Source organism: Talpa europaea (genome assembly GCF_964194135.1).
Source record: "Talpa europaea genome assembly, chromosome: 6".
Classification (NCBI taxonomy): Eukaryota; Metazoa; Chordata; class Mammalia; order Eulipotyphla; family Talpidae; genus Talpa; species Talpa europaea.
The window spans coordinates 96,841,143-96,863,072 of NC_140072.1; the positions used below are offsets into that span (position 1 = coordinate 96,841,143).

The 21,930-nt window shown below is 36.2% G+C and overlaps 1 protein-coding gene across 1 annotated transcript; it reads right to left on the minus strand.

Annotated features, from left to right (window-relative positions):
- Positions 1-292: 292 nt before the first annotated feature.
- GPALPP1 (GPALPP motifs containing 1) lies at positions 293-21,737 on the minus strand (the record flags this gene model as incomplete). Its single annotated transcript, XM_084234476.1, has 8 exons — positions 293-605; positions 5,903-6,001; positions 6,792-6,956; positions 7,268-7,399; positions 13,773-13,878; positions 16,607-16,708; positions 17,525-17,657; positions 21,650-21,737. The coding sequence occupies 8 exons, from the start codon at positions 21,735-21,737 to the stop codon at positions 387-389; spliced, it is 1,044 nt and encodes a 347-aa protein (XP_084090602.1). The 3' UTR covers positions 293-386.
- Positions 21,738-21,930: the final 193 nt, after the last annotated feature.

The following is a 21,930-nucleotide window of genomic DNA, read 5'->3' on the forward strand; positions in this document are numbered from 1 at the left end:
GATTATGATCTCATTTAACATAAAAAGATAAATCTCATCTCTTCATTCTTCAATAAAATATGCATATATACCCTCAGGTTTCAAAGTATACTTTACTTTGCCACTTCTCATAAACTAAATTTTTATTTTAGTATTTTTAAAAGCAATACCCTGTTAGATTGTGAGAATAAGGCTACTTTTCCAGTAAAACACATTTTTTTATCCCATATGGCTGAATTTTCAAAACTTAGTTAACTTTGAAAAGAAGGACTTACAAGCTTATAATCTATTTTATTATAAATGGAAATAGATTTTTCTTTTTATACACAATTACCTATAGATAACAAAATATTTAGAAAAGTTCAAATTTTTCAGTATGAAAATATATCTCACTGAAATATACTTACTTATAAGAACATATTGCCTTTGCCATGTGAAAATCTGCTGTTTAGTTCTCTAGATTTCTTTATGAGGGCTTTTTTCTGTGCTTCATCAAACCGATTAACTTTGAGATCTTTATCGCGGTCAAATGGTATTCTTTCTTGGGGCTTACTTTTATCTTCAGCATTCTTATTCTTTAATTTTTTATGATGAATGTCCATAAGAGATTCTGATCTTTTTGATTCCTGGGCAAGAGAATAAAAATAAAGGTCTTAGCCTGTCTTGTTATTGACAGCAAATGATGATTAAATAAAATAATCAAGTAGTTAACAGTGGACATTAAAGGCAGCAATGTATAAACCCCAGTAAGTTTTCCAAATCCAAGATAGCATCTATGAAGAGAATATGTAACAGAGGCAAATTTAATTTAACCAAAATAAAGATATCTACTAACTACAGAACATATAATGTTAAAAAAGCAAGACAGAAAAAAATAATTTCAATAATCATATTGAAAGCACCATGAGATATGTCAAAATTAAAGTATGAACCAAAAACATAATGAGAAAGGACAAGCAATTACACTTGTCACTTGGAAGCTATCAATAGATTAAATCTTTATGGATGTGTGGTTCCTTGAAGTCTGAATGGTGGATGAGAAGGATACTTGCCAGGTTGAAGCAAAACAGAAAAATATTGGCACAGAGGTGACATATTCAAGGTCTGTCAAGGGTATGATGAAAGATTCCATATACTGACAGGATTTTCATTCCTTCTGATTTTATGTTCTCTCTTTGCCACCCTCGTTTTTTTCCTTCCTACTTGGGTGAAGGTGGTTAAATCTAATGAATATAAAGGATTTGTACTACTACAATGTTGGGTGAACAAAAATCACTGGGAAAAAAATCATTAAGAGATTAAATTTAAATTTATTTTTTAATAATTATTTATCAAAACTTTCAATATCCTTACATTGTTTTGATCTACTGAAATTACAATTTAATCTATTGATAGAAGGGCAAAAAGTATAGACATTTACAGAAACAGGAAATTAAAAAGAAAGTAGTACAATTTCAATTTAAGTGTTTATTTTTGTTGCTGTGAAATACAACATCAAATATAGTCATAAAAAACTTTCAAGCATAAAAGTGAATTCTGCTAGGATAAAATTCTGTGGCAGAGGAAAAATAAAATTATGAATTCAAGGAAGAAAAAAAGGATGAAATAAAATTTCAAACTGTTAAGGAAGTATGTGTTCATACAAACCTTTAAAAGATAATAAATATTGAATTGTTATGACAATTACATTGTATTTGAAACTTTTAATACAGCATTATACAATCCTATAAATTACATCAGTGACTTGAAACTTACAATAAAAACTTTTAGATGTCAAATAAAGTTTCTTTTAGAGAATGCCAAGCAAAGCACTTGAAGACCATGGGTCTCCACTCTTGACTGGCTGAAAGAAATACAAGATTCCTGAATCCCATCAAAGATTTAATTAAACACATTTATCAATTGTGAGCTCAGAAACCTGTGCTTTAAAAAAATACACTGGTTCTCCAACAGGTGACCCATCTGACGTGAAATCTACTGTGTAGATTGTTCTTTCTGGTAGTTCGGTATTAATAAAGGAGATGACAACACAAAAGGAGAACTGAAATAAGGGTAATTTTAGGATGGGTAACTATAATATTATATACTGTATAACTATAATGTAATATATGTGAATGTGCAAATGTACAAAAGCAACACTACAAAAACCTGATATAGTGGCAACATTTCCTCCTTTTCTCTGAAAATGAAAATCTAAGAGCTAGAGGAAAAAGACAAAGTTTGGAGGACACAGAAGCCAGAAAGAATGAAGTTGTGGAGGCACTACTTTATCTAAAGCCACTACTGAGAAAAATTACTTATAATTGATGAGAAAATGTACAAAAGGTTAAAAAAAAGTAAACAAAAATGGAAAAATAAAGATAGCAGGTTTCAATTTACTGAGCCTCTATAAATTAAACATAAGACAGAGGGATACATGAAACCACTGTACTCTTACGATTCAAGTGCTCAAATTTTTTATGATAAAAGAAACAGATTGTTATATCCATTGTTTTAGATGTACTGTTGTCCCTTTGGATTAGCATAATTTGTACACTGTGTCATACACAACCAAAATAGTACCAGAATGATAAATAATAAAATACCTAGAAGCAATAAATTCCAAAGGCTGAAAGTCGACTCATGTAGAGATCTATTTGCTAAATGGTCAATCTGCTAATTTACAAAGTTTAAACTTTAATAAAAATGTGTGAAATTTTCTAACAATTTATAAAGTCTAGAGCAATTTATCTTGGATAGGTTTCTTTCTGCAGTTTTGAAAACTCACACTAATATTCTAGTTGCTTGGTTTTTATCTTCATTGTAGTATTTTCAGGAGTATTTGATATATCAAATAAAAGAGTTAATTAAGTATTAATATAATATCCCATAATGACATAAATATTAATATAAATATCCCCTATATTAATGTTTTGAAAAATAAATTTTATAAGTAACCAAAATTTTAGCATAAGGCCAGAACCCTAATTTTTGGATGTATTTCAAAGTGACAGCATTACATGTACCCTTAAGTACTTCAGTATGCATTTCATTCATTAGAGTTTAATATTAGCTTATATTTTTTTATTTTAAGATATATTTACATATGAGATGCATAAATCTTAAGTGCACATTCACTGAGTTTTGTAATTCAAACTCTTATGACGATCTGGAACATTTCCAATGACCCCAGAAAGCTCCTCTTCTTAGTCAGTCTTCACGTTCCTACTGCAGCAACCACTATTCTCATTTTTTCCACCATAGCTTTATTCCACGTATTGCAGTGCTTCATATTAATGGAATCATACAGAATATAATACTCGTATAATATTTCTTTCATTCAGCATAACAACTTTGAGATTCATCTACACTGCTGCATTTATGTGTAATTTGTTCCTTTTTTATTGTTGAGTTGTAATTCACTATATACTTAGTTTGTTTTTTCTTTCTGTCATTGATGGACTCCTGGGCTGTTAACAGAATTTAGCTATTTAAAAGACTGTGCGCATTCTCATATAAGTCTTTTTGAGGTTATTATGAATGAAACATGTTCAAGTCTATATGCCTATCTCTCAGAAATACTCAGGGGTGGAGAGGCATGGTTATGAACAAGTGCTGTTTAATATTAATTTGGGAAAAGGCCTGGCTTATTAATTTTCAGCTATTCTTCTCTTCTAGCTTACCTCATTATGACTATACATTTTGTCTCCAACTATCACTTTATATTGCATCCCACAATACAATTTTGACATACTGTATTTATTACCAAGTCTAGGTTATTTTCTAACATCTATCATTGAGTCTTTGATGCAAAGTTTAAATTTTGAAGTTTACTGATTTCCAGTTGTGTATAGCTTTTAAGTTATTTTTAAAATTTTTTTACAAGATTTATTTATTTATGCATACAAGAGCTGGGGTACAGGCCTGAGGTGCAGGTGTGTGTGTGTGTGTGTCACAGGATTCACCAGAGACAGAGTGGGGGAACAGAACAGGCAGATTGACCGAAGTACACTGCTGAGGGGGAGCAGCAGGAGAGTCAGGAGAGGTCTGCTGCACCAACTGGGTTGCTCTCTGGCCTGCCAGGGGAACAAACTCGTGCTGCAGAGGCTGCAGATAGCTTCATAGGTTGCGTCTTAACCCCCTGCGCCACCAAGGAGGCCCTATTTTTAAAATTTCAAGTTAATTTCAACTGAAAAAATTTTAACTCCTGTAGTCAGAGAATATGTTTTCTTTCTGTGTTCCTTTACAACTTTATTTCAAGAAAGGATAATGTGAAAGGGATAATGTAAAGAAGCTAATTCTTTCTTCTAATGGAAGAGACAGAAGCCTTCGTAATGGCAGAAACTCTCATCACATTGCTCCACGAACAAAGATTTTTATTTATTTATTTTTTAAAATTCTAAATTATTTAATTTTAATATATATTTTTAAATAAAGTACCATTATTTTACATCCTTGTTAATTTTCTCACAGTATAGGATTTCTCCCCTCAGGTGTGGTCACCATAGTTCTTCCAACATTGAAGCACCTATAATCCCACACTGTAGTCTACAGTTTATCCCCTGCATCCTCTCCCCTCCTGGATATTTCAGATCTACGGTCAACTTTCTGTAGTTGATTTTAAAGTTTGTCTTTGTCTGATCCTTTATTTGGTTTCTCTGTATTCCACATATAAGTGTATTCGACATAAAAGTGAAGCCACCTGTATTTCTTTCTCCTTCTGACTTATTTCACCAGAATAATCCCTTCTAGTTCTACTCATGTTGCCTCAACTAGCATGAGTTTATCTTTTTTTGATTGCTAAGTAGCATTCCATTGTTTTTATACCACATCTTCTTGATTTACTCTGTTCTGGGGCTTTTAGGTTGTTTCCATATCTTGGCAGAGAGTTTGGTTTTATGGTTTGAATGATAGTGATTCTTTCAATTTTGTAGATTGAACTTAGATTGAACTTTTGAAGATCAGTTTTCATAAAAGTTCCATGAGGACTGCGTTTTGTTTGGGTTGAATTTCAAAAATGTTTCATTTATGCTTCACTGGTTATGGTACTGTCTACATATGTCCAATAAATCATGCTAATTATAATTTTAACATGTGTGCACCTTTTCATGAACTTTCATTGGGGAAAAAAGCTAATTCTCCTGATCATCCTTCAGGAATCAATGGATTCAGTGATTTACATTTCACCATTTTTTTTTAATGAATAAGAGAACATAACAAAATAATATGTCAAATTTGGTGTATAAATTTATATTTAACCACATTTTAAAAACATTTTTCCTGCCATATTTAACATTTTTTTACATTAAATATTCTAAATCTGTTCATAATTTAAAAACAAATGAACCATGGATCTCTGGAGCTTATGGGCTCTTGTTTTCTCCTCATGTGGTACAAATTTCTAGGAATTAAACTTCTGATACATAACAAGTAAAATATAAACTGAAACTATTAAACCATTACATGAAATGCATTAAAAATACCTACAAAAAATTTATATATCTATATAAATACAGAACTGAATACCCTTCAGGACAGATATATAGAAAAGACTGAAGTAAAAAGGAAGATTAAAAAAAAGAAATAATGGGCAGGTGGTGCAGTGGTTAAGCATAGCACTGTGAAGCTGTCCGCAGCCTTTGCAGCGCGGGTTTGATCCTGGCTGGCTGGTGAGATACCCACATGGCGCGGCAGACCTCTCCTGTCTTGCCCTTCTGCTCCCCTCAGCAGCGTATTTCAGTCAGTCTGCCTGTTCTGTTCCCTGCTCTGTCTCTGGTGAATCATCTCACCCTCCCACACATCTGATCTGTACCACGGTTCTGGTATGCATGAATAAATAAATTTAAAAAACAATCTTTAAATTAAAAAAAATAAGGAAAAAAATGAGAACAGCATTAAAAAATAGAGAAAAATATAAGGGTACATATTTTATACTTTTACTTACATTGTATGAGGATACCTGCTCAGCCAATCTCTTTTCCCTTCCTGACAACATATATTCTTCATCCTTCTTATTAAATGATTTCCTTGTTTCCTGTGTCTCCTGAGGAATGAACACAGGTGAACATTATTGAACCTGATGCAATTCAGGAAAGAAAATAAGACTTAAAAAGAAATCCTACATTATCTGTTACCAACAATTATAAACCATCATTGTGTAAAAAACTCCAAAGAATCTATAAAACACATTCCTGGAATTAAAATAACAAGTATAGCAGAGCTCTAAGATATAAGATCAATAAACAAAATATACCAGCAAAGAACAAGTGTAATTTAAAAGTTTTAGAATAGGGCCTCCCTGGTGGTGCAGGGGTTAAGACGTAACCTATGAAGCTATCCGCAGCCACTGCAGCACGAGTTCAATCCACGGCCAGGAAGCTACCCACATGGTGCAGCAGACCTCTCCTGCTTCGCCTGCTGCTCCCCTCAGCAGTGTATTTCAGTCAGTCTGCCTGTTCTGCTCCCCACTCTCTCTGGTGAATCCTCTCACCCCCCATACCACTGGCTTACACCCCAGTTCGTGTATACATAAATAAATAAATCTTTAAAAAAAATCTTTTAGCATATTTATCATTCACAATAGTGTACACTCAAAAACGAAGTACTTGGTAAACAAATGTTAATTAGCAAAAAGTTTAATATAATATTATAAAGAACATAGCAAGTACTTGGTATCCTTTCCTTTCTTCAAACTATCCTTCAAGGGGACATCTGTATTTGTCTTTGGAATTATAATTTTTAAAAAAGTATTATTAAATAATTTTGCCTCATATCTTTTCAAAATAGAGCCAACATATATAGAAATATAGGAACAAACAATCAAAGTCTCTCACCTTAGCTTTCCTTTCCCTGTCAGCTGGAGTATCAGTCCAGACTGATCGATCTCCAGATTTGTCATCGGCTCTTCTCTTAAAAGCTCTAGGCCCAAGACCAAAGTCTTTCATTTCCGGAGGAAGCTCAGTCATCCACGATTCTCTTGTAATTGGTTTAGATGAATCCTTTAAGAGAAATGAAAAAGTTAACATAGCCTGGAAAGTATATATGAATGCTAATTAACTAGTTTTTTCAATTGAGGATTTAAAGTTAATTAACAGACTTTTAGAGGAAGGATTGATGTATTTATTATATACGTTACAAATGCTTTCATCTAATTTACTGATTGTTTGACTATGTTATCTTTTTGCCAATCTTTTCCTTTACAGCTTCTGGATTACCCAATTCCTAAACTTTATTTATATACATACATATTAATGTCTACTTTAAAAATTTATATTTTTAGTTTATTTCTTAAAGTATACTTAGAACTTACATCATTTCCTTTAGTTAGTTTTTCTTTCATTCTCTGGGCCCTTTTTTCAAACTCTGTTGTTACACTATAGTTAACTGGTCCTTTTGCAGGCATTGGTCCAACAATGTCCTCATCTTCACTGCTCTCTGTTTCCTTTTAAAAAAAGACATTGCCTTTAAATCAAGAGCTACAGTTATAGAAAATGATCCTCAATTCCAAAATTCTAACTTGAAACTTATTACCTAGACACAAAACAAAAAGTGAACAGTTTGCTGGCTAATCAAGCACTTTTTCCTTGCCTTCCTCAGGAACACAGTGCAGAGATGACAAATCCATGGCATGTAGATTGTCCCACCACCTACCCCTCCATGTCCATGGCAGACCTCATGAAATTATTTCAGCTCTTCCTGATACTTTATCAACATAGTATTCTCGGTAATTATTACTGATTTTTCAGAGGTGGCACAAATTGAAAACATGCTAATTCCTGGTATAGAAAAAGCTCTTTGGAATAAGATGCGTGTAAGTAAGGCATTCTTGGAAGCTGAATCAGTCATGATTCAGCCCACTGAAATAGAAATTCTATGTAGGGCCTCCTTGGTGGTGCAAGGGGTTAAGCACCGCACTATGAAGCAATCCACAGCCTCTGCAGCACAAGTTCGATCCATGGGTGGCCAGAGAGAAACCCACATGGCGAAACAGACCTTTCCAGTCTCACCCACTGCTCCCCTCAGCAGTGTATTTCAGTCAGTCTGGCTGTTCTGTTCCCCACTCTGTCTCTGGTGAATCCCTTATGCCCTGTGTCTCTGGTTATACCCCAGCTCTTGAATGCATAAATAAATAAATCTTAAAAAAAAAGAAATTCTATGTAATATTTTATAAAGTGCTGATACAAATGAGTTAATATGGTTCCCAAAATATCTCAGTTATTTCAAAGATTTCATAGTATCGTATTGCAGTAAGAGAGTTCAATGTGTTTTTATTAAACCATTTTAATGTAAGGTTTTCCATTTAAGACTCTGTTATCTACTACATTCATGTTTGTCCTTCAGCCCTGACAAGCAGTTCTTGCTCCTATTTCTTCACTCTCCCAGGATCAGGAGGTCATTTGTATTATTTACATTCTCCCTATCAACTACTTAATGGTAACTTTCTATCTGTGGTTTCTACTCTGAACCCTATGGCAATTGCTACTAGTATAAATAATTAGATAATTATGTATTATGGCTTATTCTAAATCTCATGCTCACAATTAGTAACTATGGGCTTAGTCATACTATGCCTCATTTAGTCCTGATAAGAAAGCTGTGAAATGGCATTTTAATCCTGTTTTCTTTTTGAGAAAGCTAGGTTTAAAGAAGTGTATTTAGAAAGGTTAAGCAACTTGTCACCTGGCATGAAGCTGGTTTCTAGCACTTAAATGTTCTAAGATCAAGGCTAGTATTTTCCCCACTATACAATAGCTGCCCCTCCATTATTTTATTTTAATTGTTAATGATTCAACTTCTTATAGCTCATTTCTATAGCAATAGTATCTCTGAAATTATTTTGAATACATTTATGACTTCCTACAAATATAATATTGGGCTACACAAAATGAATCGGTATAGAACATATAATGACCCTTCAAACTTTAAGACAGTGACATCAAAATACCATTACAATTTAAGATAATGGGAAAAGCTAATGGCATTTTTACTTTCATCTAATGAGATGGTTTTATTAAGGCAGAATTTCTGTATGTCCTGGAGGGATGAGGCCTGAAATTTTTAGAAATAAACATCACTTAGGATGTTGGGAGACATTAATTAAAAGGGCAGATGGAAGAGCAAACAAAAATTAGGCCCAACTAAACTGAAAATGAGAAAATGAATCATAAACCCAAATCCAATCTAGGTATTAAATCATTATTTTTAAAAGTTGAGCTATTTAATGCAGAAACACAATATAAATTCTATATCCTGCTGGTTTATAATTTGGGCTACAGTTAGACAGACCTGGCTTCAAGGTCTCAATTTGTCACTGGATTAGCCCTGTGACCAAAGGCATGTTATTTAACCTTTTGAGGTCTGAGTTTTATTTTTCAGACGGGGATTATAACAGCCCCAATCAATAACTACTCTGTTGCTAAAAGAATCCTGTGTTTTATTCATCATCTTTGGAGCCAGGCCCTTCTCAGGAAACTGGGACCTTTTCTAACTTGCGCATTGGGATGGGAGGGGAGATGGGTGGAAACACTGATAATTCTAAGCCAGTCACTTTGGTCTCATTCTTCTTGATCCACTGATTAGTTTAGGCATAATACACAATTCTCACCAAAGGAATAAGAGGTTAGGTCTATAGGAAATCTGGCAAGGTTTTCCTCCTTTTATAAAATGGGCACAGAACAGGTCCCCTTTTGTATTACAGACGGACATTACCGTCTGTTTGTGTTTTAAAACTTTGGCAGGGTTGTTGGTATAATAAAGGGGTCAGGGTAGGAGGAGTTAACATACTATAGATGACAGGGAAGAATAAGAGAAAAAGTGGAACCCTGGAAGATCTCATTAGGTAGTTGAATTAAACAACCTGGAATGAGCCTACCTCTAGACCTCTTATTATATATGAAACACATTTTCCTTATTTTGAGAATACAGAATACATATCACTGAGGATATTATATAAACACCACCTTTACTAAGTAGGTTAAAGCAGTTACATTTTGAGCTGGATTTTGTGTTATTTACAGCTAAAAGCAATCTAGTTGATACACCATCTCCAAGATTGTTAATTGTATTAAATTAAGTTTATGCAGCAATGCAAATATAAGTGTATATTGTGCCTTGTAGTGGCTGGCTTGTAACCAACGCTCAATAAATATTAGCTATTAATGTTATTACATGTGTCTTAATTTGGAAGTTATATCACGAGAGAAGCCTCTCTGAAAACAGAAGTGTCTTCTGAAAAAAGAAAGGTTTGAAAGGAAATAATAAAATAATTCAGAACCAAGAATACTTTAAACAGGTATACTACGATATAATCCTGTCCAACCTTTTGAGCTAGGACAAAGTTCCAATTGTGAACAAAGTTGAATGGTGCTACATCTTTAATGTATCCTCACCCAAATCAATCAATTGCTACCATTTTACTACATTTCTCTTTCCCCATTCCCATGTTTGAGGCAGACAGATGGACAGATACACACACAATTTTTTTTTTTTTGAACTCTGTGAAAGTAGATTACAGAAAAGGCCCTTCACTAAAGCAAACTTCCTTCCTATTCTCTTTCCTAAGGAAGGAAGTGGCTCACATTTCTCTCATAATCCTATTGCAGCAGAGCAGCACTTTGAGGCTGTGGTATTCCCAGGAGTTCAAGTATTCCAGGAGTTCAAGTCACTCTCTTTTGCCTGCATGAGCCTGGAGCTCAGGCTCCTGTTGCCAGGCATAGTCCTTGAGTCTTGAAGCTGGGCTCTATCCAACACAGGGTCTTCTGCTGTGTTTATTGCTCTGGCAACCTGTGTTTATTGCTCTGGCTCTGAATTCTCTTTTGTGTTACTAGCACCCATGGATTTTCTGTTCTTATTTTTTGAGCTTAGCTGTGTATTAACTTTGTTGCTTTCTCTCCCTCCCACCCATTCTGTTGTATTTGTGGAAAGGAGAGTCAGTGAGACCATGTCAACTTAGTCTTCCATATTGCTGGAAGTCTTTCCTCTAGTGATTTATTCTTTTTTTTTTTTTAAAGATTTATTTATTTATTTATTTATTCATTTATTTATACATACAAGCACTGGGTACAGTCAGAAGCGCGGGAGGGTTAGTGAATTCACCAGAGCCAGAGCGGGGAGCAGAGCAGGCAGAAGGACCGAAGTACACTGCTAAGGGGAGCAGCGGGTGGCAGGAGAGGTCTGCGCGCCATGTGGGACCCTCCTCCAGTGGCCGGGGAACAGCTGGGGATCGAACCGGCACCGCAGAGGCTACGGGCAGCTTTGCTACCCAGCGCTCAACCGTTGCGCCACCGGGGAGGCCCTAGTGATTTATTCTTATATTTAACAATCATGTTAGAAAAGATTCCTTACAGTTAGCCTAAACACTTCAAAGTGACTCTCAAGGCAGCAGTAGTAGAGATGAAGATGATGATAATAATGATAATAATAAAGGTGTAAGCTGAATACCTATTACTCTGATTTAATCATAACCACAACCCTATGAGATCAGTAAAATAACATATAGGCTACTGGTAACAAGCAAAGCTCAGCCAGGATTAAAAGCCCAAGTGGCTCTTGCCTACTCTCTCCCGCCTTTTTTCCCTACTCATTCTCTCCGTTCAAATCATACTACATTTTCTAACCTTCACTTTCTTCCTCTCCATATTTCTCTGTTTTCAATAAGCAACCTGTACTCTCTGGAATAACCTTCCTTGTCCAATTTGCTGAGCTACCACCAACTCATAAATCTTCAGTTTATGCACTTTCTTAGAGAAAAAGACTTTTTTTTTTCTATTTCTAAACATCAGTTTAGATTCCCTCTCATGGTTCCATTATCTTTATATACCATTTGAATTATGTATAATGTTAGAAATCATTTGTTTAATGTATTTGTTTAATGTGATGAGGGCAAGGACAGTCTGACTTATTCCTTCATCCAGTAAACATTGGATGACTTCAACGAACATTTTGAATACTCATTGGAAATAAGACAAAAATTTCTGTCCTCGTGAACTCACATTCTACTGGGGAAACATCAGCAATAAACAGAAAGAAGGAATAAAATAAATGGAGTCTTAGGTGGTGATTTAAATTATGGAGACAATTAAAGGAGGGAAGGGGACAGGAAGAAGGATCTGCAATGTTAGAATAGGAGGTCAAAAATAACTTCACCGAAGTGACATTCCAGCAAAACAATGGAAGGCCTGGAAGGCAAGTTACACCAATATCTTGGGGAAAACTATTTTGGAGAGACTTACAAAACAGCTAGAAAAGCTCGATTGGTAGGACCCTGCCAGGCGTGGTTGAGGAAGTAAAGCAAGGTTCTCAGTGTGGTTAATCAAGTTAAGAGAAGAAATCAGGAAGGTAATGGAGGCCAGATTGTAGAGGGCCTTGCAAGAACTCTGGCTTTTATGTAGAGAGTATGGGTAATTGAGTATAGATGACAAAATATGACTGTTTCATCTGGGCCACTCTAGTTGCTCTTTGGAGAAGAGGTAGTAGAGAAAAAAGGACTAAAACACGAAGAAAAAGGAACAGGAGAAATATAGGATGACTTGGACCAGGTGATAGCAGAAATGGATTCAAATTCAGGATGTCTTTTGAAAGTAAGACAATTTATTTCTGTGACTATGCGCCTGACACACAGTAGATGCTCTATAAATATCTGCTGAAAGTGAGTTAATGACTCTGAATTTCATGATCTTAATCACTGCACTCTACTTCCTGTAGTAACAACCATTGTGCTACTAGTAAATTCTCAATGGAAAGGCACAGGAGTTTTTTGATTATATGAATTCATATGCAGGTAGGCACAGCAGTATAATGAAATGAACAGGGGATTTAAAGTCCTAAGAAGTGGATTTGAGCCCTGGCTTTGATAAGTAAGTTACTCAACTTCTCTGGTTTTTAGCATCTGCAATATATGAGCAACATCTACTTCATAAGGCCATGCAGAAGTTAAATATAATATTTATATATGGGGTAAATGCATTAAAATTAGAGTACCCTACAAATCTCAGGTATTGTTAAAGACTAGGCTTCTAGCCAGAAGGCAGCTCTCACATTTGACTCCAAAGTTGTTTGATCTATCTTTTCAAAATTATCACATGTTCAGCAATGCCTTTGTTATATACAGGCACCAGAAGCTGGATAGAACTTGAAGGTAAAGATCACTATCATAGGGCCTCCCCGGTGGCGCAGCGGTTGAGCGCTGGGTTGAGAGGCTGCCCGCGGCCTCTGCGGCACCGGTTCGATCCCCGGCTGCTCCCCGGCCACCGGAGGAGGGTCCCACATGGCGCGCAGACCTCTCCTGCCGCCCGCTGCTCCCCTCAGCAGTGTGCTTCGGTCCTTCTGCCTGCTCTGCTCCCCGCTCTGCCTCTGGTGAGTTCTCTCACCCTCCCGCGCTTCTGACTGTACCCAGTGCATGTATAAACAAAACAAACAAATAAAAAAAAAATAAACAAATAAATAAAAACATGCCTCTATTTAAAAAAAAAAAAAAGATCACTATCATAAAGCTCCTCAGCGTTTTCTTTTCCAAATCAATTATGATTTCTTAAACTTTTCATCATGCTCTATTTTCTAGCATTTGTAAGTTTCTTTTCAAGGGTATGAAACATCAATGGGTAATGAATACCCCATCACTGTGTAACTGCCTTGTTGTTTTTCTAATAGAATTTCAGGTCTACAGTAAGTTTTTTATTTCATCTTACCCATGCTGTTACACTCTTAAGTCAATCTGAATAGGGCTACATAGTCCATCACATTTGAGTCAAATGATTGCCATTATTACTACAAAAAGTTTTGTTACATCTTATTCTTTAATAAAAAAATTTCCAAACCTCAGAGTTGAAATATGATTCTTGTTGTCCTCGATCATCTCTGCCTTTGTCACTTTTTTGTGTAGATTTAATAAAACCAGGTGGTAATGCAGGTCCTATTATAGGCCTGAAATATAAAATGTACCTTTATCAGTATCTTTAAAAGGCAGCTTTCAGAATAAAAAGTTCATAAAAATAACAAAGTCAGATAATAACAAATGTTGAAAACGAGGATTTTATTTAGCCTATCATTTTTATTATATAACCTTGTGTTTTACTGTTAGCTTAACAAATTTATTTTATTTATTTTAACTTGGCTAGTCAATGACTAGATATTAAACCTGCAATTCTCAATTTTTGTGTATGTTCACTTCCTAAAGAAATTATGTTAAATAAAAAGTGTATTTTTTAAAAAGTTCTCATTATGAACTAAAGCCTGTGAAGATCTTTTTCTATGTTATGCCATGGATTCTGTCTTGGTATTCACTCTCCAGCAAATAACACCTTTGGGACATGGTAATTATAGTTGAAACTATTAAGTATGGAGCTCTCAGAACATATATTGCATATGTCTATCAACAGATGACAGTCATCTGTATGTCAAGGTAGTATAAAAATCTAGAGATTATCCTCACTAATAATCCAGTAAGGATGTGGAAGTGTACAAGAATGAAAATAGTTCATTTGTGATCCACAGAGAAGGAAAAAGATGCAAACCACATGTCAACCCATATACCTTTCTATTTCCTTACAACAGTGTGGGTTGGTATAAGTCATTCCTTTTCTGGGCGAGGAAAATAATGCCAAAAGACAACACAAACTAGTAAGTGTCAGGACTAGAGTGTGAACCCTGGTCTGCTTGAAGCCAAAGTTCATTTTCTTTCAAAGGGCCCTGTTACCACATTCTGAGGGAATGTGGCATCATCAGTCTAAATGAGATTTGCCAAAACTGTGGGTTTTGAAAGGAGAAAGTCCTATGTTGTGTAGGAAAAAAATAAAAGATTCTTTCTATGCACTTTCTTAGTTTTAAGTTTCTGTGCCCTTTTTTTCACACCAATGTTTTTTCCAGAGATGTCACTGTGCTACTGTTACCAACCAAGATGGCACTGAAGTCCCAAGCTGAATTTTCTGGGTTGTACTGTGTTCAATCATACATACATATATATATATATATATATATATATATATATATATATATATAAAATTATGTGTATACACACACACACACACACACACACACACGCATGTATATGTGCAAGTGTATGTCAGGGGAAAAACAGTAATGAACATCAGAAGCTATCAGTTCCAATCCTGGCTATTTAATAACTTCTTGTTTTGGGTCATAAAACCAGAACATTTCTGCACTTGAAAATGGGGAAGTATGGCACTGTGAGAAAGATTATATTATCATTTCTAAGCTATAATGAAGTACTTCATGGATTTTTTTCTGAGTGTAATTTTTAGCAATCTACAAGTGCAATTGCAGTTCATTTTCTGGCCTTGGGGAATTTGTCAGAATAAAATCACTGGTACATAAAATCTTAAAACATTGTAAAGCTGTGTAAATATATGCTATCATCTGTTTATTATTGCCAAAATATAATTTTCAAGAAAGAAATTCCTGCAGCAGCTTTCCTGCCGGCCCTGTGACTGTGTTTCTCTTCACCAACCTTGTCCTGTTGCAAAACAGCAGAGGCAGCTCTCCTCCAAGCCTGCCCACCTGGGACTATGCAGGTGTTTCTTCTAACAAACCTGTCCCATTCAGGGAAAGCTCTTTCTGCCCACTTGTGTCTGTGCAAGCATCCTTTACATCCCTCCCTTTTTTATAATAAACCTGCCCTTTTAATATTAAAAAAAGAAAGATAAAGAAATTCTTATACATCTAATACTGTGTTTTCCTGAAAGAAATGCAATAGCCCAGCAATCAGCAAATTTCCTGGAAAGGGTGGATAGAATATTTTAGGTTTTAGGAGTCACATTTGGATCTCTGTGGCATATCTGTCTTTGGTCTTTCAAAAGATCCCTTAAAGATTATCCTTAGGGATCATACAAAGTCAGTAGCCATCTATGTCTTTTTAAAAAAAGATCAAGGTTGCATGAACATTAGAGCTGACAAATGTGATAATAAACTTGGAATACAAACTGTACAACAATCCTTTCTACCTGTTCTTGCACCATGTTATACAGTGATATGAATTTTAAGTAACTTGGTATGTCAACTTCATATTAACAGGGATCAATATTTACTATGTTTACCCTGTGCCAGTCACCATGTAAGATACACTCGTGTGTGTGTGTGTGTATGTATGTATATAAATATGAAACCCTATCATTACGACATTCTGTAAGGAATAATGTGTTATCCTGCTTTACACATAACAAATCTGAGGGTAAAAGAAGTCAGTCAAACTGTTCAAGTTGGCACACAGGAATTTATTTCTATCAACAAATAGCTTAGAAAATATTTGAATCTGAGTAAAATACCAGGATTCTAGCCCCAGGTTTACCACTTATTATGTATGCAACCTTATCTATCTGAAAAAAAGGAGGCAGGAGGATGCATGATCCCATTTACCACAAACTATTTTGTAAGTATCAAATAGGAGTTATGGAAGTTTTTTTATAAACTATAAAAAGTGTTATAAACATATAAATAATTGTTTTTATTATAGGATTTAAAAATTATTTTTATTTAAATAATTTAACTTTAATTATTTGTTATATGAATTATTATGGGAATTTCAAATGTTATACAAATATAAGTTAGAAACGATTTCAGACAACTCTTCAATTAATTAACAGACACTAGCTGAAATATTCAGAAAACACTGGCCTGAAATATTACACATTATCACCTTGGAGGAGAATCATCCTGCTTCTTAAATCCAGGAGGAAGGGCTGGTCCAAAAAACCCTTCGTCGTCATCATCACCATTATCCTCATTTTTCCTCTGTTTTCTAAGGGAAAAAAATTTTTTTGCACAGAGAAATTTTAATTTTTAAAGGAAACATTAATTTCAACTAATAAGTTCTACCTGTTCTTACACCATTGTATACAGCATGCCAAATAACATAAATACTAAAACAACAAATCAAGCTTGCCAAATTAAAAAAAAAGGATATGACAACTACTTAATCTTTTATTGTTAGACTAAAATAGACTTTGATTGCCTCTTTACAACAATAATACGTCAATTTTGTAAATTTCTGTAGGATTAAAGATTCTAACAATCTACTTGCTAGATGCTTTTGAGAAAAAAGTTTAAGACTTTGACCTTTAATTTCATTTAAGAAAGGGTTTTAAGTTGCTATTTCTGTCTCATAATGTATCAATATTTTAGAATGTATCAACCCCTCCCAAAAAAAAACCACACTTGCTACCCAAGAATAAACAAATATTCCACTTCTTATTTACAGAGACCTGTGGTGATTTAAGGATGGATAGAAAGAAATCATGATTTACTTAAACAAAAAAATATACAGCGTAAGTAATTTTTAAAAAGAAATTCCACAGTTTATTTAGAATATTTAGCCACTTAAATAATACCTTAAATAAAAATCCTTTACATATGAATTTCTTAAAATCTAGATACCTCTATAGTTATATACTACTAAATTTCTTTTTAAAATATATAGTGCATGAGGAATTGTCACATCACAAGATTTTTCCCTGTGTTTTATAAATGCGACATGATATCCCCTTTCCAGCAACCTGTTTTAGCTGATGAATACTAGGTTTGAAGCTTGAGTTAGCATTTCGTTGAAGTAACTGACCTTGCAGTTGGACCATTGTCATCTTCTTCAGATTCTTGATTTCCTTCTTCATACAAAGAACTACTGTCTTCATCGCTGTCTGATGACTCTGAACTACTGCGTTTATAATTAGGGGGCAGAGCTGGTCCTGCAACTAAGAAGATTTTTTTTGTGTATGTTATAGCTAGCCACAGTTTTTTCCATGAAGACCTTAGCTGGCACATTACACTTCCCTTACTGACATTCAGAGCACTGTCTAACATTTACTATGAACTTTAACTTCATTTGCTCCTGTTTTATGTACAATGTTTTATCTTCCCAACTCCAGAAAGGCAATTGTCTTTTACAGTATAACTATGAGAATCACAAAAACTTACAATCTCTCCCCCTGTAATCAAAGGGAAAACAAAAAAGCTGGGCATAGATTCAGAAACATTAGGCAGTGACAGAAAATTGAAGGCATTTTTTTTTAAGATGACATCTACCTTTCCAGCAAAGGAGGGGGGAAGAGTTTTTACAAAGCCAATGTTGATAGTGTGAGAAAGAGCTGTATGGAGTAATCTCTGAGGAGTGCTGGACAGAGTGGGGGACACAGTTAGGAAAGGACTATAAATTTTAGTAGCATTATCTGTGGATGTATGGTTTCTTCTAGCAGCATTTGGAAGCCTGGGTGTAGCCTCACAAGAGGTAAACATTTATTGATCCAGGGCTAGGTTTTTGCCAGATGGGTTTAACAGAATACAGAATGAAATAAGGTAGTTGAAAACTGCTGGCTAGAGGATGAATGAATGAATGGACCATGGAATCTAAGTTGAGAAGGAACAGAAATAATTTAAGGAAGAAAGCCAAAAAGGATAGAGGCAGACATTGAATGGCTCAAAGAGATTAAAAGACAAAGATAAAAAACAGTGTAATGGAAGCAAGTAAGTGAGAATGATGGGATGAATAGTGGGAATGAGATTGGAATTTTAATTTCCAGAGATGGAATAGGGTCCAGTGTCTGAGTACAAAAACAATTGAAATTAGTATAAGTGAAGGTCACTGCAGATGAGGAGAATGGTGTTAAGAGTCAAAATAGCCAACGCTCAACTAAGCTTCCACATAGCAGCAAACAGACTGTGTGGACTGGCTTTGAGAAAATATTTGTACCCCAGTGATTCCAACAACATGATTTTAGGAGCCATTTACCAACATTCAATTTTCCGGGCCTTCTGAACAAAGTTAATTTGTCCCATCTCAGACCTGTGTGCTCTCTCGCTCTTCTGAACTCTGGTCATACCTGTCAGTGATCTCTTTCAAGGTAGGTGAGTATGAGGAACACACGTAGCTATTACACCAGATTCAAGAATCCCCACCAGAAGGAAATTCTGACACGTTACATCATCAGTGAATCTTCAGGAGATTATACTAAATGAAATAAGTCAGTCACAAAAAAGACAAATACATGATTCCACTTATATCTGAGTTACCTAGAGCAGTGAAATTTATAGAGACAGAAAGAATGGTGGTTGCCAGAGGCCAGGGGAAGGTGGGGTGTGGGGGTGGGGCAAGTATGCAGGTATTGTTTAATGGGTGGAGAATTTCAGTTTCGCAAGATGAAAGAGTCCTGGAGATGGATGGTGGTGATGGTTATATAACAAAGTGAATATACTTAACACAACTGAACAGTACTCTTAAAAATGGTTAAGATAGTAATTTTATTTTATTTGTATTTTATTTAAAAAAAAAGGAATTCCCACCCTTAGCAGGGCACCAGGTTCCTTCCAGGTCCCACACAAAGGTGGTTGGTTAACTGCATTCATACTGGTCCTGGCTGACCCTCTGGCCTGAATTCTAGGTTCCTCTTAAGGAATTTTTACTCTCTCCTCTACTTGGTCAATAGGAACCTATTGAGCAGTAATAGTCCTGGGAAGTGCAGAAGACCTAGGATGTGGTCTTTTTCCTTGGGGAACTCAAGGTTTAGTGGGGAAACCAGCAAACAGGAAATTATAACCCAGTGCAATAAATGCAGACGGAGAAAGCAGTTTGTTCCCAACCCTCACCACTCAGTGTCCTGGCACCAGCAGGACCAGCAGCAGCAGCATTTGGAGCTTGTTAGAAATGCTGAATCTCAGGTCTCACCCAGACCTACAAATCAGTCTGCATTGTGCTAAAACCAGGACAGTCCCAGGCACTGAGAGGTTAATTCGGTCTTTGTTTCTCAAGTTGCAAGATGTCAGTGCAATACATTAAAATCCTGAAAGGAGAGAGAAGAGAAGGAGGGAGAGTGGGTAGGATGTTGAAGGATACTGTCTTTTTATCATGCAAATCTGATGTCAGACCTTGGTTTAAAGTTCTTAAAATCATTTTATACACAAAAAACAACATACTGTATGATTTTCCTTCTGACAGTATAAAAAGCAAATCAATCTGTTCCGCTAGCCATCATAAAGGTAGTTACTCTTGGAAGGAGTAGTGACTAGAAGGGGCATGCAGGGGCCATCAGCATGCTGGTTACACCACTATGTGCTACTGTGAAAATTCATCAGTGTATTTTAAGTATATTTTCTGTACCTATATTTACATTTCAGTAAAAATTTTAAGGAAAAACCCCCACTTCAATGGAACCCCATTATTCTTGGAATAGAGGCCAAAAAGTCCCTAACCTGGTCTTTGAGGATCTGCTAGAATGTGGCATCCAGGTGGGCAGTGGTAATCTCATCTCCCTCTTGGACTTCTCTGCTTAAGTTTCTTGGTCTTCTCTGTTCCTGCAACCTATCATGTTCCACCTTACTCTAAATTCTTCACATATGTTTCTCAGTCCTTATTCTCCCTCCTCCCCCCAAGCTTGATAATTTTGCTCATCTTTCAGGGTTCAGTTCAGAACATACTCTTAAGACATTCAGGTGTTATGGGTCTCCTGATGTGATAAAATACGAAGTTCACTGGCTTTCTCTTCTTAACCAAAGTATTCTTAAAGTAATTTTTCTTTTTATTTGGTTGACATAGGGTCATTGTAAAACACCACATGTCTATCTTTAGACAATTAGAAATCTGAGGCACTTTTCTTCAACCTTAGTTGAAGGGAAACTTCCTGGCTAAAATAAAAGCATGACAATAATGGCTGTAACAGAAATGAGATCTGGAAGGAAACCTTTAGGTGGAAACATATCTCTGGACAGTCAAATAATGAAAATCAGGTTTAGAAATGAAAGGGTTATTCTTTCAGCTTTAATCTTTTCCAACTTTAGTGTCAGTGTCAGCCTTCAAATTAGAACAAACATTACAGGAGATAGTATGTATGGAAGAATCCCAGAAGATTTTCTTGGCAAATATGAACTGCCTACTGTGCATTTAGACTAGAAGACAATAGTGCAGTGCTGGAGAGAGATGCCAACAAGTTATTCAAAAACCATTAAATATGTAATGAAATTAAGCATGGGGGAAAAAAAAAAACCCTGTGGATAAAGAGGAAGGCATGACAAAGTTTGGGAGAGTTCGGAAAGGCCTCATTGAGGTGTCATTTAAGTTGGACCTTTCCTTAAAGGTAGAAGTTTGTTGGCTATATAAAGAAGCAGCGAGAGAGGCCAAAAGGAGCACAGGGAATTGGGGAACTGCGCAGAAACTATAACAGGTTTGAGCACTGCGCAGTGTGTGCCAAAGGCAATGACAGATCTGAGGCTGGGAAGGTAGGTCCGCAGCCGGAGAGCAAAGGATATTCTGCAAGAGCCAAGGACATTATACATCAGAAGGCAAGCTGGCACAGAGCACACTTCGTTTAAATCGCTCTCCACTACTTACTAACTGTGTGATGTGGATAATAACCTGGGACTCAGTGCCTCCGTTTGCAACGTAGAAACAATCATACAGTTGCTAGGATTAAATAACTTCAGAGTGTGAGAGTGTGTGTGTGTGTCGTTTACCAGAGTTCAGCCAACTAAGAGTTGAATGGGAATACATCATCATTATAATGATTACCAGGCTCCGATCTGAGGCCCTTGGCCTTTCTCACTTACTCCCGCGGCCTGTGAAGGAAAGCAAGCTGGGGCCGCGCCGCGCCCACCGTCCACTCCTTCCACCTCTCAGGTTTCAGACCCTTCCTCAGAGAGCAAGGCTGGGTCAAAGGAGTGGGCGGGCGCAGCGGTCCGGGTACGCGCCGCTGCTTACCTGGGCTTGGGTCTCGCTCCTCGTCCTCCGCTGTCCCGCGGGTCTTGAAACCCGGCGGCAGCGCGGGTCCGATGAGATCCCTCGCCATCCGGGTGGCGGTCACTACTCACACTTGCACGTCTCACTCTACCCAACAGGGAGCCTGAGCTTGGCGGCCAGCGCGAGCAGCTTTTCCGGCGCCGACCAATGACGTTGCATCCCGTGGTTGGCCAAGCCGTGTAGTCGCGTACCGGAAGTGACGCCTAACGTGTGTTCCACATTCGCGTGGTAGGATCCCGAGC